This window comes from Pongo pygmaeus, chromosome 1, assembly GCF_028885625.2.
Source record: "Pongo pygmaeus isolate AG05252 chromosome 1, NHGRI_mPonPyg2-v2.0_pri, whole genome shotgun sequence".
In the NCBI taxonomy this organism is placed as follows: domain Eukaryota; kingdom Metazoa; phylum Chordata; class Mammalia; order Primates; family Hominidae; genus Pongo; species Pongo pygmaeus.
In genome coordinates, this window is record NC_072373.2 from 189,490,140 (window position 1) to 189,509,355 (window position 19,216).

The 19,216-nt window shown below is 40.3% G+C and overlaps 1 protein-coding gene across 23 annotated transcripts in view; it reads left to right on the top strand.

The window, feature by feature from the left end:
* Positions 1 to 19,216, top strand: part of SCMH1 (Scm polycomb group protein homolog 1) — a 242,035-nt gene that overhangs the window by 59,033 nt on the left and 163,786 nt on the right. For 19 of the 23 annotated variants that reach the window (XM_063665596.1, XM_063665586.1, XM_054492597.1 and 16 more), the window contains one exon: positions 19,087 to 19,155. Coding sequence is in view for 11 of the 23 variants with exons in the window: in XM_054492597.1 (XP_054348572.1) it covers positions 19,087 to 19,155 (69 nt within the window). In the remaining 12 variants the exon portion in view is untranslated. Of the gene's footprint in view, positions 1 to 17,525; positions 17,727 to 19,080; positions 19,156 to 19,216 lie in introns of those variants that run through there. The other 4 variants (XM_063665548.1, XM_063665581.1, XM_063665567.1 and 1 more) reach the window with 2 other exon arrangements.

A 19,216-nucleotide genomic window follows, 5' to 3' on the forward strand; every position in this document is an offset into this window, starting at 1 on the left:
TCTGTTTGAAGCAATTGTGAATGGGAGTTCACTCATGATTTGGCTCTCTGTTTGTCTGTTATTGGTGTATAAGAATGCTTGTGATTTTTGCACATTGATTTTCTATGCTGAGACTTTGCTGAAGTTGCCTATCAGCTTAATGATGGGGTTTTCTAGATATACAATCATGTTATCTGCAAACAGGGGCAATTTGACTTCCTCTTTTCCTAATTGAATACCCTTTATTTCCTTCTCCTGCCTGATTGCCCTGGCCAGAACTTTCAACACTATGTTGAATAGGAGTGGTGAGAGAGGGCATCCCTGTCTTGTGCCAGTTTTCAAAGGGAATGCTTCCAGTGTTTGCCCATTCAGTATGATATTGGCTGTGGGTTTGTCATAGACAGTTCTTATTATTTTGAGATACGTCCCATCAATACCTGATTTATTGAGAGTTTGGTTCTGTTTATATGCTGGATTACATTTATTGATTTGCGTATGTTGAACCAGCCTTGCATCCCAGGGATGAAGCCCACTTGATCATGGTGGATAAGCTTTTTGATGTGCTGCTGGATTCGGTTTGCCAGTGTTTTATTGAGGATTTTTGCATCAATGTTCATCAGGGATATTGGTCTAAAATTCTCTTTTTTTGTTGTGTCTCTGCCAGGCTTTGGTATCAGGATGATGCTGGCCTCATAAAATGAGTTAGGGAGGATTCCTTCTTTTTCTATTGATTGGAATAGTTTCAGAAGGAATGGTACCAGCTCCTCCTTATACCTCTGGTGGGATTCGGCTGTGAATCCATCTGGTCCTGGACTCTTTTTGGTTGATAAGCTATTAATTATTGCCTCAATTTCAGAGCCTGTTATTGGTCTATTCAGAGATTCAACTTCTTCCTGGTTTAGTCTTGGGAGGGTGTATGTGTCGAGGAATTTATCCATTTCTTCTAGATTTCCTAGTTTATTTGCGTAGAGGTGTTTATAGTATTCTCTGATGGTAGTTTGTGTTTCTGTGGGATCGGTGGTGATATCCCCTTTATCATTTTTTATTGCATCTATTTGATTCTTCTCTCTTTTCTTATTAGTCTTGCTAGCGGTCTATCAATTTTGTTGATCTTTTCAAAAAACCAGCTCCTGGATTCATTGATTTTTTTGAAGGGTTTTTTGTGTCTCTATTTCCTTCAGTTCTGCTCTGATGTCAGTTATTTCTTGCCTTCTGCTAGCTTTGGAATGTGTTTGCTCTTGCTTCTCTAGTTCTTTTAATTGTGATGTTAGGGTGTCAATTTTAGATCTTTCCCGCTTTCTCTTGTGGGCATTTAGTGCTATAAATTTCCCTCTACACACTGCTTTGAATGTGTCCCAGAGGTTCTGGTATGTTGTGTCTTTGTTCTCATTGGTTTCAAATAACATCTTTATTTCTGCCTTCATTTCATTATGTACCCAGTAGTCATTCAGAAGCAGGTTGTTCAGTTTCCATGTAGTTGAGCGGTTTTGAGTGAGTTTCTTAATCCTGAGTTCTAGTTTGATTGCACTGTGGTCTGAGAGACAGTTTGTTATAATTTCTGATCTTTTACATTTGCTGAGGAGTGCTTTACTTGTAACTATGTGGTCAATTTTGGAATAAGTGCGGTGTGGTGCTGAGAAGAATGTATATTCTGTTGATTTGGGATGGGGAGTTCTGCAGATGTCTATTAGGTCCACCTGGTGCAGAGCTGAGTTCAGTTCCTGGATATCCTTGTCAACTTTCTGTCTTGTTGATCTGTCTAATGTTGACAGTGGGGTGTTAAAGTCTCCCATTATTATTGTGTGGGAGTCTAAGTCTCTTTGTAGGTCACTCAGGACTTGCTTTATGAATCTGGGTGCTCCTGTATTGGGTGCATATATATTTAGGATAGTTAGCTCTTCCTGTTGAATTGAACCCTTTACTATTACGTAATGGCCTTCTTTGTCTCTTTTGATCTTTGTTGGTTTAAAGTCTGTTTTATCAGAGACTAGGATTGCAACCCCTGCCTTTTTTTGTTTTCCATTTGCTTGGTAGATCTTCCTCCATCCCTTTATTTTGAGCCTATGTGTGTCTCTGCACGTGAGATGGGTCTCCTGAATACAGCACACTGATGGGTCTTGCCTCTTTATCCAATTTGCCAGTCTGTGTCTTTTACTTGGAGCATTTAGTCCATTTACATTTAAGGTTAATATTGTTATGTGTGAATTTGATCCTGTCATTATGATGTTAACTGGTTATTTTGCTTGTTAGTTGATGCAGTTTCTTCCTAGCCTTGATGGTCTTTACAATTTGGCATGTTTTTGCAGTGGCTGGTACTGGTTGTTCCTTTCCATGTTCAGTGCTTTCTTCAGGAGCTCTTTTAGGGCAGGCCTGGTGGTGACAAAATCTCTCAGCATTTGCTTGTCTGTAAAATATTTTATTTCTCCTTCACTTATGAAGCTTAGTTTGGCTGGATATGAAATTCTGGGTTGAAAATTCTTTTCTTTAAGAATGTTGAATATTGGTCCCCGCTCTCTTCTGGCTTGTGGAGTTTCTGCCGAGAGATCAGCTGTTAGTCTGATGGGCTTCCCTTTGTGGGTAACCTGACCTTTCTCTCTGGCTGCCATTAACAATTTTTCCTTCATTTCAACTTTGGTGAATCTGACAATTATGTGTCTTGGAGTTGCTCTTCTCGAGGAGTGTGTTTGTGGCGTTCTCTGTATTTCCTGAATTTGAATGTTGGCCTGCCTTGCTAGATTGGGGAAGTTCTCCTGGATAATATCCTGCAGAGTGTTTTCCAACTTGGTTCCATTCTCCTCGTCACTTTCAGGTACACCAATCAGACGTAGATTTGGTCTTTTCACATAGTCCCATATTTCTTGGAGGCTTTGTTCGTTTCTTTTTATTCTTTTTTCTCTAAACTTCTCTTCTCACTTCATTTCATTCATTTGATCTTCCATCACTGGTACCCTTTCTTCCAGTTGATCGAATCGGCTACTGAGGCTTGTGCATTCGTCATGTAGTTCTCATGCCATGGTTTTCAGCTCCATCATGTCCTTTAAGGACTTCTCTGCATTGGTTATTCTAGTTAGCCATTCGTCTAATTTTTTTCAAGGTTTTTAAGTTCTTTGCCTTGAGTTCGAACTTCCTCCTTTAGCTCAGAGTAGTTTGATCGTCTGAAGCTTTCTTCTCTCAACTCATCAAAGTCATTCTCTGTCCAGTTTTGTTCCGTTGCTGGTGAGGAGCTGCATTCCTTTGGAGGAGGAGAGGCGCTCTGATTTTTAGAGTTTCCAGTTTTTCTGCTCTGTTTTTTCCCCATCTTTGTGATTTTATCTACCTTTGGTCTTTGATGATGGTGACGTACAGATGGGGTTTTGGTGTGGATGTCCTTTCTGTTTGTTAGTTTTCCTTCTAACAGTCAGTACCCTCAGCTGCAGGTCTGTTGGAGTTTGCTAGAGGTCCACTCCAGACCCTGTTTGCCTGGGTATCAGCAGCGGAGGCTGCAGAACAGCGGATATTGGTGAACAGCAAATGTTGCTGCCTGATCGTTCCTCTGGAAGTTTTGTCTCAGAGGAGTACCTGGCCATGTGAGGTGTCAGTCTGCCCCTACTGGGGGGTGCCTCCCAGTTAGGCTACTTGGGAGTCAGGGACCCACTTGAGGAGGCAGTCTGTCCATTCTCAGATCTCCAGCTGTGTGCTGGGAGGACCACTACTCTCTTCAAAGCTGTCAGATGGACATTTAAGTCTGCAGAGGATTCTGCTGCCTTTTGTTTGGCTATGCCCTGCCCCCAGAGGTGGAGTCTACAGAGGCAGGCAGGCCTCCTTGAGCTGCGGTGGGTTCCACCCAGTTTGAGCTTCCCGGCCACTTTTTTTACCTACTCAAGCCTCAGCAATGGTGGGCGCCCCTCCCCCAGCCTTGCTGCCGCCTTGCAGTTTGATCTCAGACTGCTGTGCTAGCAATGAGTGAGGCTCCATGGGCGTCGGACCCTCCGAGCCAGGCGTGGGATATAACCTCCTGGTGTGCCGTTTGCTAAGACAGTTGGAAAAGCGCAGTATTAGGGTGGGAGTGACCCGATTTTCCAGGTGCCGTCTGTCACCCCTTTCTTTGACTAGGAAAGGAAATTCCCTGACCCCTTGTGCTTCCCAGGTGAGGCGATGCCTCACCCTGCTTCGGCTCATGCTCAGTGCGCTGCACCCACTGTCCTGCACCCACTTTCCGACACTCCCTAGTGAGATGAACCCGGTACCTCAGTTAGAAATGCAGAAATCGCCGGTCTTCTGCGTCGCTCACACTGGGAGCTGTAGACTGGAGCTGTTGCTATTCGGCCATCTTGATGCCACCCCCTGGATTTTGTTTTCTTTACTGGAATATTTCCTCTTTTCTCCTCTTTCTTTCTTTCTTTTTTTTTTTTGTTTTTTTTTTTTTTGAGACAAGTCTCGCTCTGTTGCCCAGGCTAGACTAATTTTTCTAAATTGCATTGGTTGCTTTTGAATATTGTTTTACTGTTGATCTTTCAGCCTGGTTTCTATTTGTTGTGGCTTCCTTGAACCAATTTTGTGTATACTGACTGGTAGCTCACCTTTACTTAAGCAATAGAGTACTAAAAACTTGTATATAAATGGAATATATATTGTATATTTAATTTTTAAGAATATATGTTTTCTAATTATGAAAATTTTTAAACATAAATTTAATCATGATCCCCTAATATATTTGTCAGTAATTTTAAAGCCTAATCTAGTTTTTAATCTTTACTGATGATTCAGAGGAAAACAGGCATAGCAGGCTACTAGAAATACAGGGGATGTAAAAACCAGGAGAGAAGGCAAACACTTGGAGTGGAACACTGGCCAATGTTGCTGCAATGTAGAAAAGGCAGAAGTCATAACAGATAAGATTAGAGAGGTGGCATGAGTCCAATCCCACATGGCTTTGTAAAGCACCCTTAACTGAGTATGAAGCTATTGGAGGTCCTTCAGGAGAGAAATGACCTTATCTGTTTTATGTTTTGAAATATTCACTCTGACCTAGTATTAGGGTTCTCCCCCAAAACAGAAACAATGGGAGCTGTGTAGGTAGGTAAAGAGAGAGATTTATTGTGGAAATTGGCTCACAGGATTATAGAGGCTGAGAAATCCCATGATATGCTATCTGTAAGCTGGTGCCATAATTTAGTCTGAGTCCAAAGACCTGAGAATCAAGAAGCTGATGGTGTAACTCCTCCTTCAATGCCAAAGACCTGAAAACCAGTGGGGAAGGCAGAGGGTACTGGAGGCTCAAGAACTAGGAGCTCCAGTGTCCAAGGGCAGGAGAAGATGGATGTCCTAGCTCAAGAAACGAGAGAATTCACTCTTCCTTCACCTTTTTGTGCTATTTGGACCCTCAGTGGATTGGATAATGCCCACACACATTGGTGAGGGCAATCTTTACCCAGTCTACTGATTCAAATGTTAATCTCTTCAATAAATACCAGCACAGATACACTCAGAAATAATGTTTACCAGCTATCTGGGCGTCCCTTAGCTCAATTAAGTTGACACATAAAGTTAACCATCACAATTACTCCTTTTCAACTCAGCATCCATATGTATTTCCTTAAGCCATATTTGATCTCCAAATGAAGACAGTAACAAGGTCATTACTCTACCTAACATAAACAGCTATCCTGCATACAACCAAAAACACACTAGCCCCTTCCCCAGGGGAGTGAATTTCTTCAGTGATGTTTACTCTTCTCCTGATAGCCTGTAACTTAAATATTATCATGTAAAATTAACAATACTTAAATATTGATATAAAGTCAATACAACTTTTGTTACATGATAAGAAAATAAGATAGGAAAGAAAGCAAAGATATTTGCTTAATATGTGTATATATACACACAAACATTCATAATGAAATAAGGAGAAAATACTTAGAACAATTACAGTTCTTGTTTCTGTAACTGGTCACATGGTTATTGCTGGTATTTATAACTTATCTATTCAATTTCTTTTTTTTTTTTTTTTGCCTTCTGCAAGAACCTCATGAGTCTTTACCTGGCGGGGTGACCCAAAGGTTTGGCCCATTTGTAGTTCTGCCTGGATTGCATTTTTGTAGTTATCCATTGGCCCTAATCACAATGTGGAGTAATACTGAGAAACACCCTAAGGTATCTCCTGTACTCTAGACATACTCTTCAATTCTTCCATTGTGGAGTAGTAGTTCAGTTTCTCCTTGATAGTCCAGATGAATCACCTCAGCCAACAACACCACAACTCCCTCTTTACCTGTTGACTCAGAGGCATGAGGAGCCCAGACTAGCTAGGTGGTAGTCTTTAAAAAAAAAAAAAAAAATTGGAGATTTTTTTGGTTTTGTCTGTTATTATTTTTTAATTAAAACATAATTGTACATATTTATTGGGTACAGTGTGATATTTCAATACATGTACACAATGTGTAATGATTGAATCGGTAATGAGTATATCAATCCCTTCAAACATTTATCATTTATTTGTGTTGGGAGCATTCAGAAATATGCTCTTCTTGCTGTTTGAAAATACATAATAAGTTCTCATTAATTATAGTCACTCTGTAGTGCTATAGAACACTATAACTTATTTCTTTTATTTAGCTGTACTTTTATATTTGTCCCCCTACCTCCCCTTCTTTCCCTTTAGTAACCACTATTCTGTCTACTATGAGGTCAACTTTTTTAGCTTCCACATATGACCGAAAACATGTGATATTTCTTTCTATGCCTGGCTTATTTCATTAACCTGATGTTCTACAAGCTAATCCATGTTGCCACAAATTATAAAATTTCATTCTTTTTATAGCTGAATAGTATCCCATTGTTTATATATACCATATTTTCTTTATCTGTTTATCTAATGATGGACACTTTGGTTGATCCCATATCTTGACTATTATGAATAGTGCTGCAGTAAACATAGGAGTGCAGATAACTCTTCGACGTACTGATTTCCTTTCCTATGGATATATACCCAGTATTGGAATTGCTGGATCATATGGTAGTATTCTTTTCAGATTTTTGAGGAACCTTCATCCTGTTTTCCATAATAGCTGTACTAATTTACAATACCACCAACAGTGAATAAGAGTTCCCCTTTCTCCACATTTTTGTCAGCATTTATTTTTGTCTTTTTAGTAGCAGCCACTGTAACTAGGGTAAGATGATATTTCATTGTGATTTTGATTTGCATTTCTCTGATGATTAGTGATGCTGAGCATTTTTTCATATACCTGTTAGCCATTTCTGTGTCTTCTTTTGAGAGATACCTATTCAGCTCATTTGTTTATTTTTAAATCATATTATTTGTTGTTTTGTGTTTTGGGGGGGAGTTTTTTGGTTTTTGCTGTTGTTTGAGCTCCCTGCATGTTCTGGATATTAATCCCTTATTGGATGAATAGTTTACATATATTTCTCCCATTCTGTACTCTTTTCCCTCTGTTGATTGTTTCCTTTGCTGTGCAGAAGCTTTTTAGTTTGATATAATCTCATGATGTCTAATTGTGTAATTTTGCTTTTGTTGCCTATGCTTTTGAGGTCTTCTCCATAAAATCTTTACCCAGATCAATGTCTTGAAGCATTTCTCCTACGTTTTTTTTCTAGTAGTTTTATAGTTTCAGGCCTTCATTTAAGTCTTGATCTGTTTTTAGTTGACTTTTGTACGTGATGAGAGATAGGGGTCTAGTTTTATTTTTCTGCATATGGATATCCAGTTTTCCCAGCACTATTTATTGAGGAAACTGTCCCTTCCCCAGTGAATGTTCTTGATGCCTTTCTCAAAAATCAGTTGGCTGTAAATACATGGATTTATTTGTGGGTTCTCTATTCTGGGTTCCATTGGTATATATGTGTGTTCTTATGCCAGTACTGTGGTGTTTTGTTTACCTTATCTTTGTGATATATTTTGAAATCCAGTAATGTGATGCCTCCAGCTTTGTTCTTTTTTGCTCAGGTTTGCTTTGGCTATTCAGAGACTTTTATGGTGGCATACAAATTTTAGGGGTTTTTTTTCTATTTTTGTGAAGAATGTCATTGGTATTTTGATAGGGATTGCATTAAATCTATAGATGACTTTTGGTAGTATGGTCATGTTAACAATATTAAGCCTTCCAATCCATGAACATGAGATATCTTTCTATTTTTTTGTGTCCTCTTCCATTTCTTTCATCAATGTTCTGTAGTTTCCCTTGTAGAGATCTTTCACCTCCTTGGATAAATTTATTCATAGGTATTTTTTTATAGCTATTGTAAATGAGATTACTTTCTTGATTTCTTTTTTACTAGTTCATTGTTGGTTCAGTGCTACTGATTTTTATATGTTGATTTTGTGTCGTGCAGCTTTCCTGAATTTATCAGTTCTAAGAATTTTTTGGTAGAGCTTTTTTTTTTTTTTTTTTTGAGATGGAGTCTTGCTCTGTCACCCAGGCTGGAGTGCAGTGGTATGAACATGGCTCACTGCAGCCTTAACCTCTCAAAAGATCCTCCCACCTCAGCCTCCCAAGTAGTTGGGACCACAGGCATGTGCCACCATCCTGGCTAACTTTTTGTATTTTTTCTAGAGATGGGGTCTTGCCATGTTGCCCAGGTTGGTCTTGAAGTCCCGGGCTCAAGTGATACTTCCGTTTCACCCTCCCAAAGTGCTGGGATTACAGGCGTGAGCCACCGCGCCCAGCCATTTTTCCTCTTAATACTGCTTTTGCTGTATCCCATAGGTTTGGGTATGTTATGGTTCTATTTTCATTTGTTTCAAGAAACTTTAAAATTTTCTCCTTAATTTCTTCATTGACCCATTGGTTATTCAGGAACATGTTTAATTTCTTTCTTTTTCTACAATTTTGAAAGTTCCTCTTGTTATTGGTTTCTATTTTTATTCCATTGTGGTCTGAAATGATACTTGATATGATTTCAGTTCTCTTAAATTTGGTGAGATTTACTTATGGTCTAATTTGGAGAATGCTTCATGTGCTGATGAAAAGAATGTATATTATACAGCTGTTGGATGACAGTAAAAGTACTGTCACCTAGCTGGCACTGTAACTGCATCTTTTTTTTTTTTTTTTAATTTTTAGTGGAGACGGGGTTTTACCACAAGGCCATTCCATAGTTCTGTCAAGTCAGCTGCTTCAGGATGATGCATGTTAAGATCATTAATTCCATGAGCATAAGCTTATTGCCACACTTCTTTGTGTGGCTTCTTGGTCAGAAGCAGTGCTGTCTGTAATGGTGGATAAGGGATTTTGTGAGTCTGCAGTTGGTAGTTTTGACAGTAGAATTGCATGCAGGGAAGGCAAATCAATATCCAGAGTAAATGTCTATTCCAGCTGGACAAAATGCTGTCCCTTCCATGAAGGAAGCAGTCCATTGTAATCAACCCGCCACTGGGTAGCTGGCTGATCACCCTGGGAAATAGTGCCATATCAGGGGCTCAGTGTTGATCTCTGCTACTGGCAGATTGGGCACTCAGCAGTGGCCATCGCCAGATTGGCCTTGGTAAGTGGAAGTCCATGCTGCTGAACTTATGCATAATTTCTATGCAAATAAGTGATGGAGGTGCCATTTACTGGGTTAGGGAAGACAAAAAGTAACAAGATGACAGAGGATGGCCTTCTGTTTTAGTCATGTGAAGTTTTTAATATCTGATTGATAACCATGTAGAGATGGCCTATAGGTAGTTGTTTATGTGAATGTGTGTGGGATTCTAAGAATCCAGTTCTGGAAATGTGAATTTGGAAGTAATCTTAATGGAGTGGTGAGCAGACACACCCTATTTGAATGAGGAGATAATATGGGGTAGTGAGGAGGCAATAACTGTGAGGTAGTGAGGAGGCAATAACTGTGAGGTAGTGAAGAGGCAATAACTGCAGATAACTCTTAAATTTTCCTGTGAAGGAGAGCAAAGAAATAGAGGGATATAATAGGAGGGATATGTGTGGGATTAAGAGAAGGGTATGAGGTTTTGTTTGTTTATTTTACATTTTCATTGATAGGAAATAATAGAGAAGTAAGAATGCTAGTGCAAATGATCTATTAGAAAGGAGCTACTTGATAGTAGGGTCAGCAATGTGGCAGAATAGGAAACTCCTGACTCTCCCTCCACCCATGGATGCACCAAATAAATATCTATTCATGGATCAGTTCTCTCTCAGAGAAAGTCAGAGACTAGTTGAAAGATTCCTACCCATGGGGCAACTGAGGAAACATCCTCATCGAATGGGTAGGAAAAACTGAAGCATGCTAGAGCCAGACCCCACCCTGGGCATTGTGCCATAAAATTGGGAAGGGAAGCCCCAGCATCCAACTTCTCCCCGTGGAGAGGAGGGTTTTAACCCCACATATAGCATCCTAACTTAAGATTCTTCATGGTCTGGCTCTTAATTCACCAACTCTGGGAGCAGAGGGGATTAGACATACGCAAGTCTTTCTAGACCACAGGAAAAAAGCCGCAGTTAGATATGGGCATTTAAGCACTTCAGAGCTTTCATCCCCCAGAAGCAATACATAGAAGGGACTTAAGAAATGAAGCTCCCTGTTTGCCCCCAGAAGGAGTTTATGACACACTATTCCAGCAGCTTCTTGGTTGTTTGGCTTATAACTAACTTACATTGGGGGAGTTTAGGGGCAGTCAAATATTAACCTGCCACCAGCCTGGGAAGAGTTTGTCCACACATTGAGTCCCTCAGCTTTCACAGCTTCCACCAAGGGTCTGCATCTTAAACCTCTCAGCTCTGGGAGAAGAAGGGATTGGCCTATGCAGATCTCTAGACCTCTGCAGGAAAAAAGCAGCAGATTTATACGGGTACAGAAGCACATCCCTGGACTTTATTCCCCAGGAGAAGTGCAGAGGAGGGGCTTAAAATGTAGCCCCCTGTTTTTCCCCAGAAGGGATTTATGACATACTCTTCTGGTGACTACTTGCCAGCCTGGCTTCCAACTAACTTGCATTGAGGAATTAAAGGGGTAGACAAATATTAACCTGACACCACCCTGATAGGCATATGACCACACAAAGAGTGTCCCAACTTTTACAACTGTCTCACAAAGGATTATATCCTAAACATCTTAGCTCTGGGAGCCAAGGGGACTAGGCATAGATGAGTTTTTCTAGATCACAGAACAATGGGGGTGGCTTTAAATAGGTATACAAATACCTTCAGAGGTTATACCTCCTATGAGCAGTGCAGAAAGGAAGTAGGAACATGTAGGTCCCATTTGTTCTCCAGAAGGGGCTTGTAGCACACACTTCCAGCAGCTGCTTGGCAGCCTGGCTTCTAATGAACTTGCATTCGGGAGCTGATGGGAAAACAAACAGTAGCCCTCTAGCTAATCTCAGTGATAAATCCAAGGCTACTCATTCTTCCTGGAAGGAGTTTGGTCATGCCTCAAGTGCCACAACTTCTATAACTTCCACCCAAGGGACAAGCTGTGGGAGTCAGTGGAGCTTTGCATTCATGAGTAGCCTTAGACCACAGCAAACAAAAAGGTGGACATACAGTAGGACCACTTCTACGAGCTTCTCCTCAGGATCAGAGGGTGCAACCTGAATGTGAGTACAGGTTTTTGCCACAGATCTTCTCCTTAGCTTAGTGCAGAGAGAATGGGACATAAATGCTCAGGCTCAGCTGTGAAGATAGAAGGAAATGGAAAACCCATTCAGCACCTCAACATCTCCAGCTACATCTAGAGATTCTGTCTCCTACTCTATGGTATTGTGGGGGTATTGATGGAATGTGGTACATCCTAAGTTCGAGGGGACCATCAAAAAAGAGACAGCAGTCTGAATAAACACAGAGATTAGAGAGCACCTTAAAATTTTTGGCTGGATGGATTGATGAGATTCTTCTCCTACATGAGGCCAGTCTGACAAGTCTGGGAGAGGTTATATTCTTATTTAATGCATAGAAGCTAACACAAAAATCAAAGAACAGAGAATCTATTCCAAAAAAAAAAAACAAGACAAATCTCCACAAGTGAAATAGAGATATGTGATTTACCTGACAGAGAATCTAAGATAATGGTTATAAAGATGTTCACTGAAGTCAAAAGAGCAATGAAAGAACAAACTAAGAACTTTGACAAAGAGATAGAAAGTATAAAATAGTACCAAATAGACATCAAAGATGTGAAAAATACTGTAACTGAACTAAAAAATTCAATGGAGGTATTCAACAGCAGATTCGATGAAGCAGAAGAAAGGATCGATGAAATCAAAGACAGGTCACTGAAAAAAATCCAATCTGAGCAAAAAGAAAAAAGAATGAAAAGGATAGTTTAAAGATAGTTTATGAGACCTGTGGGACACCATCAAGTGGACAACAAATGCACTATTGATATGTCAGAAAAAAAGAAATAAAATATATTCAAAGAAATTATGTCAGAAAACTTCCCAAGCCTGGGGAAGGAGATAGAAAGCCAGATCCAGGAAGCCCAAAGAACACCAAATAAGATGAACCCAAAAAGATCCACACCAAGGCAAGTTATAATCAAATTCTAAGTTAGAGAGTTGAAAGCAGCAAGGGAAAAGTGAATTGTCATATGTAAGGGAACCACCCTAAGGCCAGCAGTGGATTTCACAGCAAAAACCTTACAGATCAGAAGAGAGTAGGATGATACATTCAAAACCCTGAAAGGAAAAAAAAAAAAACACTGCTAGCAAAGCATACTATACCCAGCAATCCTGTCTTTCAAAAACAAAGGGATGATCAAGACTTTCTCAAATAAAAACAGAGAATTTATCCCCACTAGACCAGCCTTACAAGAAATGCTAAAGGGAATTCGGAAGAGAATGTTAATCAGCAACGTGAAAACATATGAAAGTATAAAACTCACTGAAAGAGGAGATATTACAGCTGACAACATAGAAATACAAAGGATCATGAAAGACTACTATGAGCAGTTATAAGCCAACAAATTGGACAACCAGAAGAAATGAATACATTGCTAGAAATATGTAACTTACCAAGACTGAATCACAAAGCAGTTGGAAACCTGAATAGTCCAATTATGAGTAATGAGATTCAATCAGTAATTAAAAGTCTCCAATCAAAGTAAAGCCTAGGACCTAATGGCATCATAGCCGAATTGTACCAGACACTTAAAGAAGAACCAATACCAGTCCTTCTCACACTCTTCCAGAAAGTTGAAGAGGAGGGAATTCTTCAAAATTTATTTTATGAGGCCAGCAGTACCTTGATAACAAAGCCAGACAAAGATACAACAAGAGAAGAAGACTACATCTCCCTTCATCTGAATGGTAAGAAAAGAAGACTGCAGACCAATCTCACTGATGAACATGGATGCAAAAATCTTCAACAAAATACTAAGAAACCATATTCAGTAGTATATTAAAAGGATCATTCACCATGATTAAGTGGGATTTGCCCTTGGGATGTGATGCAAATGAATAAATGTGACTCACCATGTAACAGAATGAAGGACAAAAATCACATGATCATCTGAATAGATGGAGAAAATGCATTTGACAAAATTCAACATCCTTTCATGATGAAAACTCTCAATATATTAGATATAGAAGGAATGTTCCTCAACACAATAAAGGCCATATATGACAAGCTCATAGCTAACATTGTACTCAGTGGTAAGAAGTTGAAGGCTTTTCCTATAAGATCTAGAACAAGACAAGGATGCCCACTCTTACCACTTCTGTTCAACATAGTACCAGAAGTCCTAGCCCGAGCAATTAGGCAAGAAAAAGAAATAAAAGGCATCCAAATAGGAAAGGGTGAAATGAAATTGTCTCTGTTTGCTGACAACATGATCTTACATATTGAAAATCTCAAAGACTGTACCAAAACACCATTTGAATTAGACAAATCCAGGAAAGTTGCAGGATACAAAATCAACTTACAAAGTCAGTAGCATTTCTATACACTAACAGTGAACTTTCTGAAAAAGAAATTAAGAAAACAATCCCATTTACAATACCACTTACTTCTAAGTAGAAGTAACTTTAACCGAGGAAGTGAAAGATCTTACACTGAGAACTGTAAGACACTGATGAAGGAAATTAAGGATATCACAAATAAGTGGAAACATACCCAGTGTTTATGGATGTGAAGAATTAATATTGTGAAAATATTTATACCACCAGAAGAAATCTACAGATGTAATGCAACTGCCATCAAAATTCTAATGTCATTCTTCACAGAAGTAGAAAAAACAATGCTAAAATTCGTGTGTGGGAACCACAAAGGATCCCAAACAGCCAAACAATCTTGACCAAAAAGAGCAAAGCTGGAGACGTCACACTACTGTATTGCAAAATTTATTACAAAGCTATAGCAATCAAAAAAGCATGGTGCTGGCATAAAAACAGACAAATCTACCAATGAAATAGGACAGAGACCCCAGAAATAAACCCATGCATCTACAGTCAATTGCTTTTTGACAGGAACACACATTGAGGAAAGGACAATCTGTTCAAAAGGTGGTATTGGGAAAACTGGATATCCACATATAGAGAAATGAAAGTGGATCTTTATTTCACCCCTCATACAAGAATCAACTCAAAAAGACTTGAAACTATGAAACTGAAACTACAAAACTGCTAGAGGTCTGGACAGAGATTTCTTTGATATGAACCCAAAAGCATAAGCAATAAAAGCAAAAATAGACAAATGGAATTGCATTAAAGTGAAAAGCTACTGCATAGAAAAGGAAACAATGAAGGAAAGAGACAACACACAGATTGGGAGAAAATATTTGCAAATCATACACTGGAGAAGAGACTAATATCCGAAATATATTAGGAACTCAAACTACTCAGAAACAAGAAAACAGCCCTGTTAAAAATAAGCAAAGGACTTGAATAGACATTTTTCAAAAGAAAACGTATAAATGGGCCACAGATATATGAAAAAAGTCCAACATCTCTAATCATCAGAGAAATGCAAATGAAAACCACAGTGAGATACCCTATAGCCAACACCTTTTAGGTTGGCTATTATCAAAAAGATGAAAGATAAATGTTGGCAAGGATTACAAGAAAAAGGAACCTTTATACACACTGTTACGGATATCACAAATTAGTACAGCCATTTTGAAAAATAGGTTGGAGGTTCCTCAAAACACTGAAAATAGAATTACCATATGATGCATCAGTCCCACTACTGGCTATATCCCCAAAGGAAATGAAATCAGTATGTTGAAGGGATAGCTTCATCTGCATGCCCATATTCATTGCAGCACTATTCACAGTAGCCAAGATATGGGAATAACTTAAGTGTCCATTGATATATGAATGGATTTAAAAATGTGGTATATATACACAATGGAATACATTCTGCCTTAAAAAATAGGAAATTCTGTCATTTTTGGCAACGTGGATGAACCTAGAGGATGTAATGTTGAAGTCAGGCACAGAACGACAAATATCATATAATCTCACATGTAGAATCTAAACAAAGTCTAACTTATAGAGAAGTAGAGAGTGGAATGGTGATAACCAGAAGCTGGGAGGGGAGGGGTGAGTATAGAAAAAGGGATACATTGGTCAACAGGTAGAAACTTATAGTTAGATAGGAGTAGTAGTTCTGGTGTTCTATTGCAGAGCATGTTGACTGTAGTTAATAATAATGTATTATATATTTCAAAATAGCTAAAGAGAGAATTTTAAATGTTCTCACCACAAAGAAATTATAAATATTTGAAGTAATGGATATACTAATTGCTGTACTCTGGTTTGATCATTCCACAGTGTGTATGTATATTGAAACATCACTTTATACCCCATAAATATGTAAAATTATTGTTGGCCAATTACAAATAAAAGCAAAAAAAAAAATGAAGAGGATACTTGCAAGGTTTTTGAGAGGATGAGAGACTCTGGGACCTGCAGCTAAAATGGAGGATTGGCTTTTGATAAAAACAGAGACACTTCATCCACAGTAACAGGAGAGAAGTCAGAAAAAATCATGAATGAATAGGTAATTTATTCACCAAACATTTAATGAGCACCTGTTACTATACTACATACTGGGGATTCACCACTAAACAAGATCAAGTCTCTACCATCATGAAATGAGTGGAAGGGTCTTACCCTTATTTCTGTTTTCTCAATGAATCCTAAATTGAAGTCATCCCCTAAGAGTGAAGTTGGGGAGAGTATATTTGGAGTTTGAGGAGAGAGAGAAAGATACGAATTTTTTTTTTTAGAAAATGGAAAAGTAAACATAGTGTAGAAATGTGGTATGATTTCTGGGCAGTGTAAAGTGGCATTTGAGAATTATAGCTATGAGTTTAAAATGAGACCAATAAGCTTGCATATGTTTTTCTTCAGCACTAGTGAGCTGCTGGGGTAGGCACAGTATAGGTTGATACGTGATTTAACCAGATTTAGGATTGAGCCTTTAGTAGGTACGTTTGACAAAAAAGAGATGGGAAGGAGGAATTAAGAGTGTTTGCCAGACAATGATGTTAATGAGGGACCATGGAGTCTGAGCTGGGCAAGAAATTGAGTAAAGACATGATAGGTGATTGATGGTGAGAAAGTAGTAGAGTCAGTAGATGAATCTAAATTTTCAACCAAGGAAAATATATTCTCCTTATATGAGTAATGTATTCTCTTTATGGAAAATTTGAAAATATATAAGATTATAAAGTAGAAAGTGGGTGCGATGTCAGGGAACCCAGTACTACCACCCAAAGATAACCAGTTGTTTATATTTGCTGTGTTTACTTATATGTTTTTTCCTAATGATAATTTCCGCAGTTGTTTAAGTTTCCAGGGCTGCTGTAACAAATATCATGGACTAGGTGGCTTAAACAACAGAAATTTATTTCCTCACAATTCTGAAGGCTAGAAGTCTAAGATCAAGGCATTGGCAAGGTTGATTTCTTTCTTCTGAGGCCTCACTCCTTAGCTTCTGAGGCTTCTCCCTCTGTTCATTACATGATATTTTCTCTGTACCTGTGTCCAAACTTTCTCTTCTTATGATAACACCAGTCATGCTGAATTAGCGACCACCTTAGTGACCTCATTTTAACTTAATTATCTCTTTGAAGACCCTTTCTCCAAATATTGTGGGATCCTAGGGGTGTTGCTTTTCTGGCCGGAAACCTGTGGCCAGTGGTGCCTTTGCCTGAGTTTTGCTTGGGCCCACTGGGCTTGTTCCACTCACTTGGCCTGGCAGGCTGCTCATGCTATCAGCCTGGATCTCACGCCTCCAAGAGAGACTGGAGTTAGGCACGGAGTGGTGAGGAGTGTGCATGAACGAGCTTGGGGTCCATCTACTGCACAGTCAGACACATCAGCTCCTGCTGCAAGGTGGGCAGCTCCAGGTGCCAGCATGGGTGCCAGCTCTCTGTGAGGCTGCAGCTGGACCAGGCGCACCACAAGCAGCTTCCCTGGCTGGCACCAAAGAATGCACTAGTGCCCAAAAGCTTGGAGGAACCACAGGGCCGGAAAGAGGGAGTCACAGCCCTGACTCTGGAAGCTCCCAGGTCTGGGCTCCCCAAAGGGCTGCAGCTCTTCCCTCCTTCTCTTTGCCCAAACTACGGCAAGCAGGGGGCATATTTCAGCCCTTTTGGTGTTACAGCAACTCTTTTAGCCACGCCGTTCAGCAGATCCCGAGTTCTTGTCCTGCAACCAGGAAGAATGAGGTACGCAGACAAGTGGAGGGTGAGCAAGATGAAGAGGCGCTGTATTGAGCAATAGAACAGCTCAAAGAAGACTCACAGTGCCAGGGTGTCCGAATGAGTGTTCAGCCCCTAGGAGGAAGGATAGCTCCTCTCTGCAGGTAGGTTTTCCCAAGAAGTGTTCACTCACTTCTCAGCAGAGAGGGTGGCTCCTCTGCAGCTGGTATCCCATCATCTGCAGTTCTCTGCAGAGAGGAGGCCCTAGAGTGAGTGGCTCCTTTCTGCAGGCAGGTTGTCATGTCATCTCTGCAGCTCTCAGCAAAGAGGAGGCCCTAGAATGGGTGGCTTCTTTCTGCAGGCAGATTGTTCAGTCATATCTTCGTCCTCTGCTCTGCTCTCGCTGATCCTGGGGCTTTTATGGACCTCAGAGGGGAGGAAGTGTGTCCCCATTGGTCTATGGGTGGCCATAGGCAGGCCTGGAAAAGGCACCACAAGTCCCCACTCCAGTCTGTGGGACTGGCAGTTCAGCCCCCAGCCTTCAGGCCCTCTGTGGCCTGAAGGTGGGCCTCACCAGGGATCTGCCCTTTTCTGCTTAGGAACCTTTCTGCCTCCTGCTGCCATTCATAGCATCCAGACTCCACCCTGACTTTGCTCCAAGATCAGAACAGGTGCCAACAGCAGGGAGAAGCCAGGCAGGGGGAGCAGGCACTTCTGATCCTGGGAGGGCAGAGGGGTCCTGGCTGGACCCCCAAGAGTGCAGGGGTACCTGGGTCTGCAGCCACATTTGGGTGGCTGCAGCTGTGCCTGTCATGGCAGGGCTCCTGCCTGTTCCATGGAGCAGGAGGTCTGGGTTTGCAGCCTCGGTTTGGGTGGCTTGCAGCCTCGGTTTGGGTGGCTGCAGCTGCACCCAGGATGGCGGGACTCCTGCCTGCTCCCAGGCTCCCACCGGCTCCATGGGGCATGCATTCCCAGCTGTGCCTCCCTGCTGCAGCCAGCATGATGACAGCAGCTGCTCCAGATGGCCCACCGCTGCCATCACAAATAAGTTACATTCTGCAGTACTGCGGAGTGGGGACGTTAGCATGAAGTTTTGGAGGATACAGTTGAGCCCATAACTGGGGTGCTGTTTGTTTTTAGTGTTTTAAATAATTATGATCATTCCATGAATATAATTTTTGTCCCCATATTTTACCTAACAACATAACATAAACATTTTCCCGTTTGTCCTTTAGCCTTTTAAAAATTTAACAGCTTCAAAATACTTTGTCAAGTGTTTGTATTATCAAATCTTAATCAGTCTTCTATTTTGAACATTTAGGTGTTCCTTTTTTTTTGTTATTATAAACAATGCCAAGGCTTTTTACATAAAACCTTTTTCTTGTATTTTGGAGTATTTTTCCTTAGCATAGAATCTCAGAAGTGGATTACTTTATTAAAAACTGTTAATACATACTGCCAAATTGGAAAAGTGTTTAATCTTATACTTTCTTTCCACATGACTATTTTTCTCTCCCCCTGCAGTGATAGACTGGAGTGATGTTAGAAAACACAAATATGGTCACCTATCAGAGTCTGCATCCCAATATCAAGGTAAGGGGGGAAAAACTCCGTTTGGTGTGGAAAAATTTTGCTCGGCATCTTCTCCCATAAA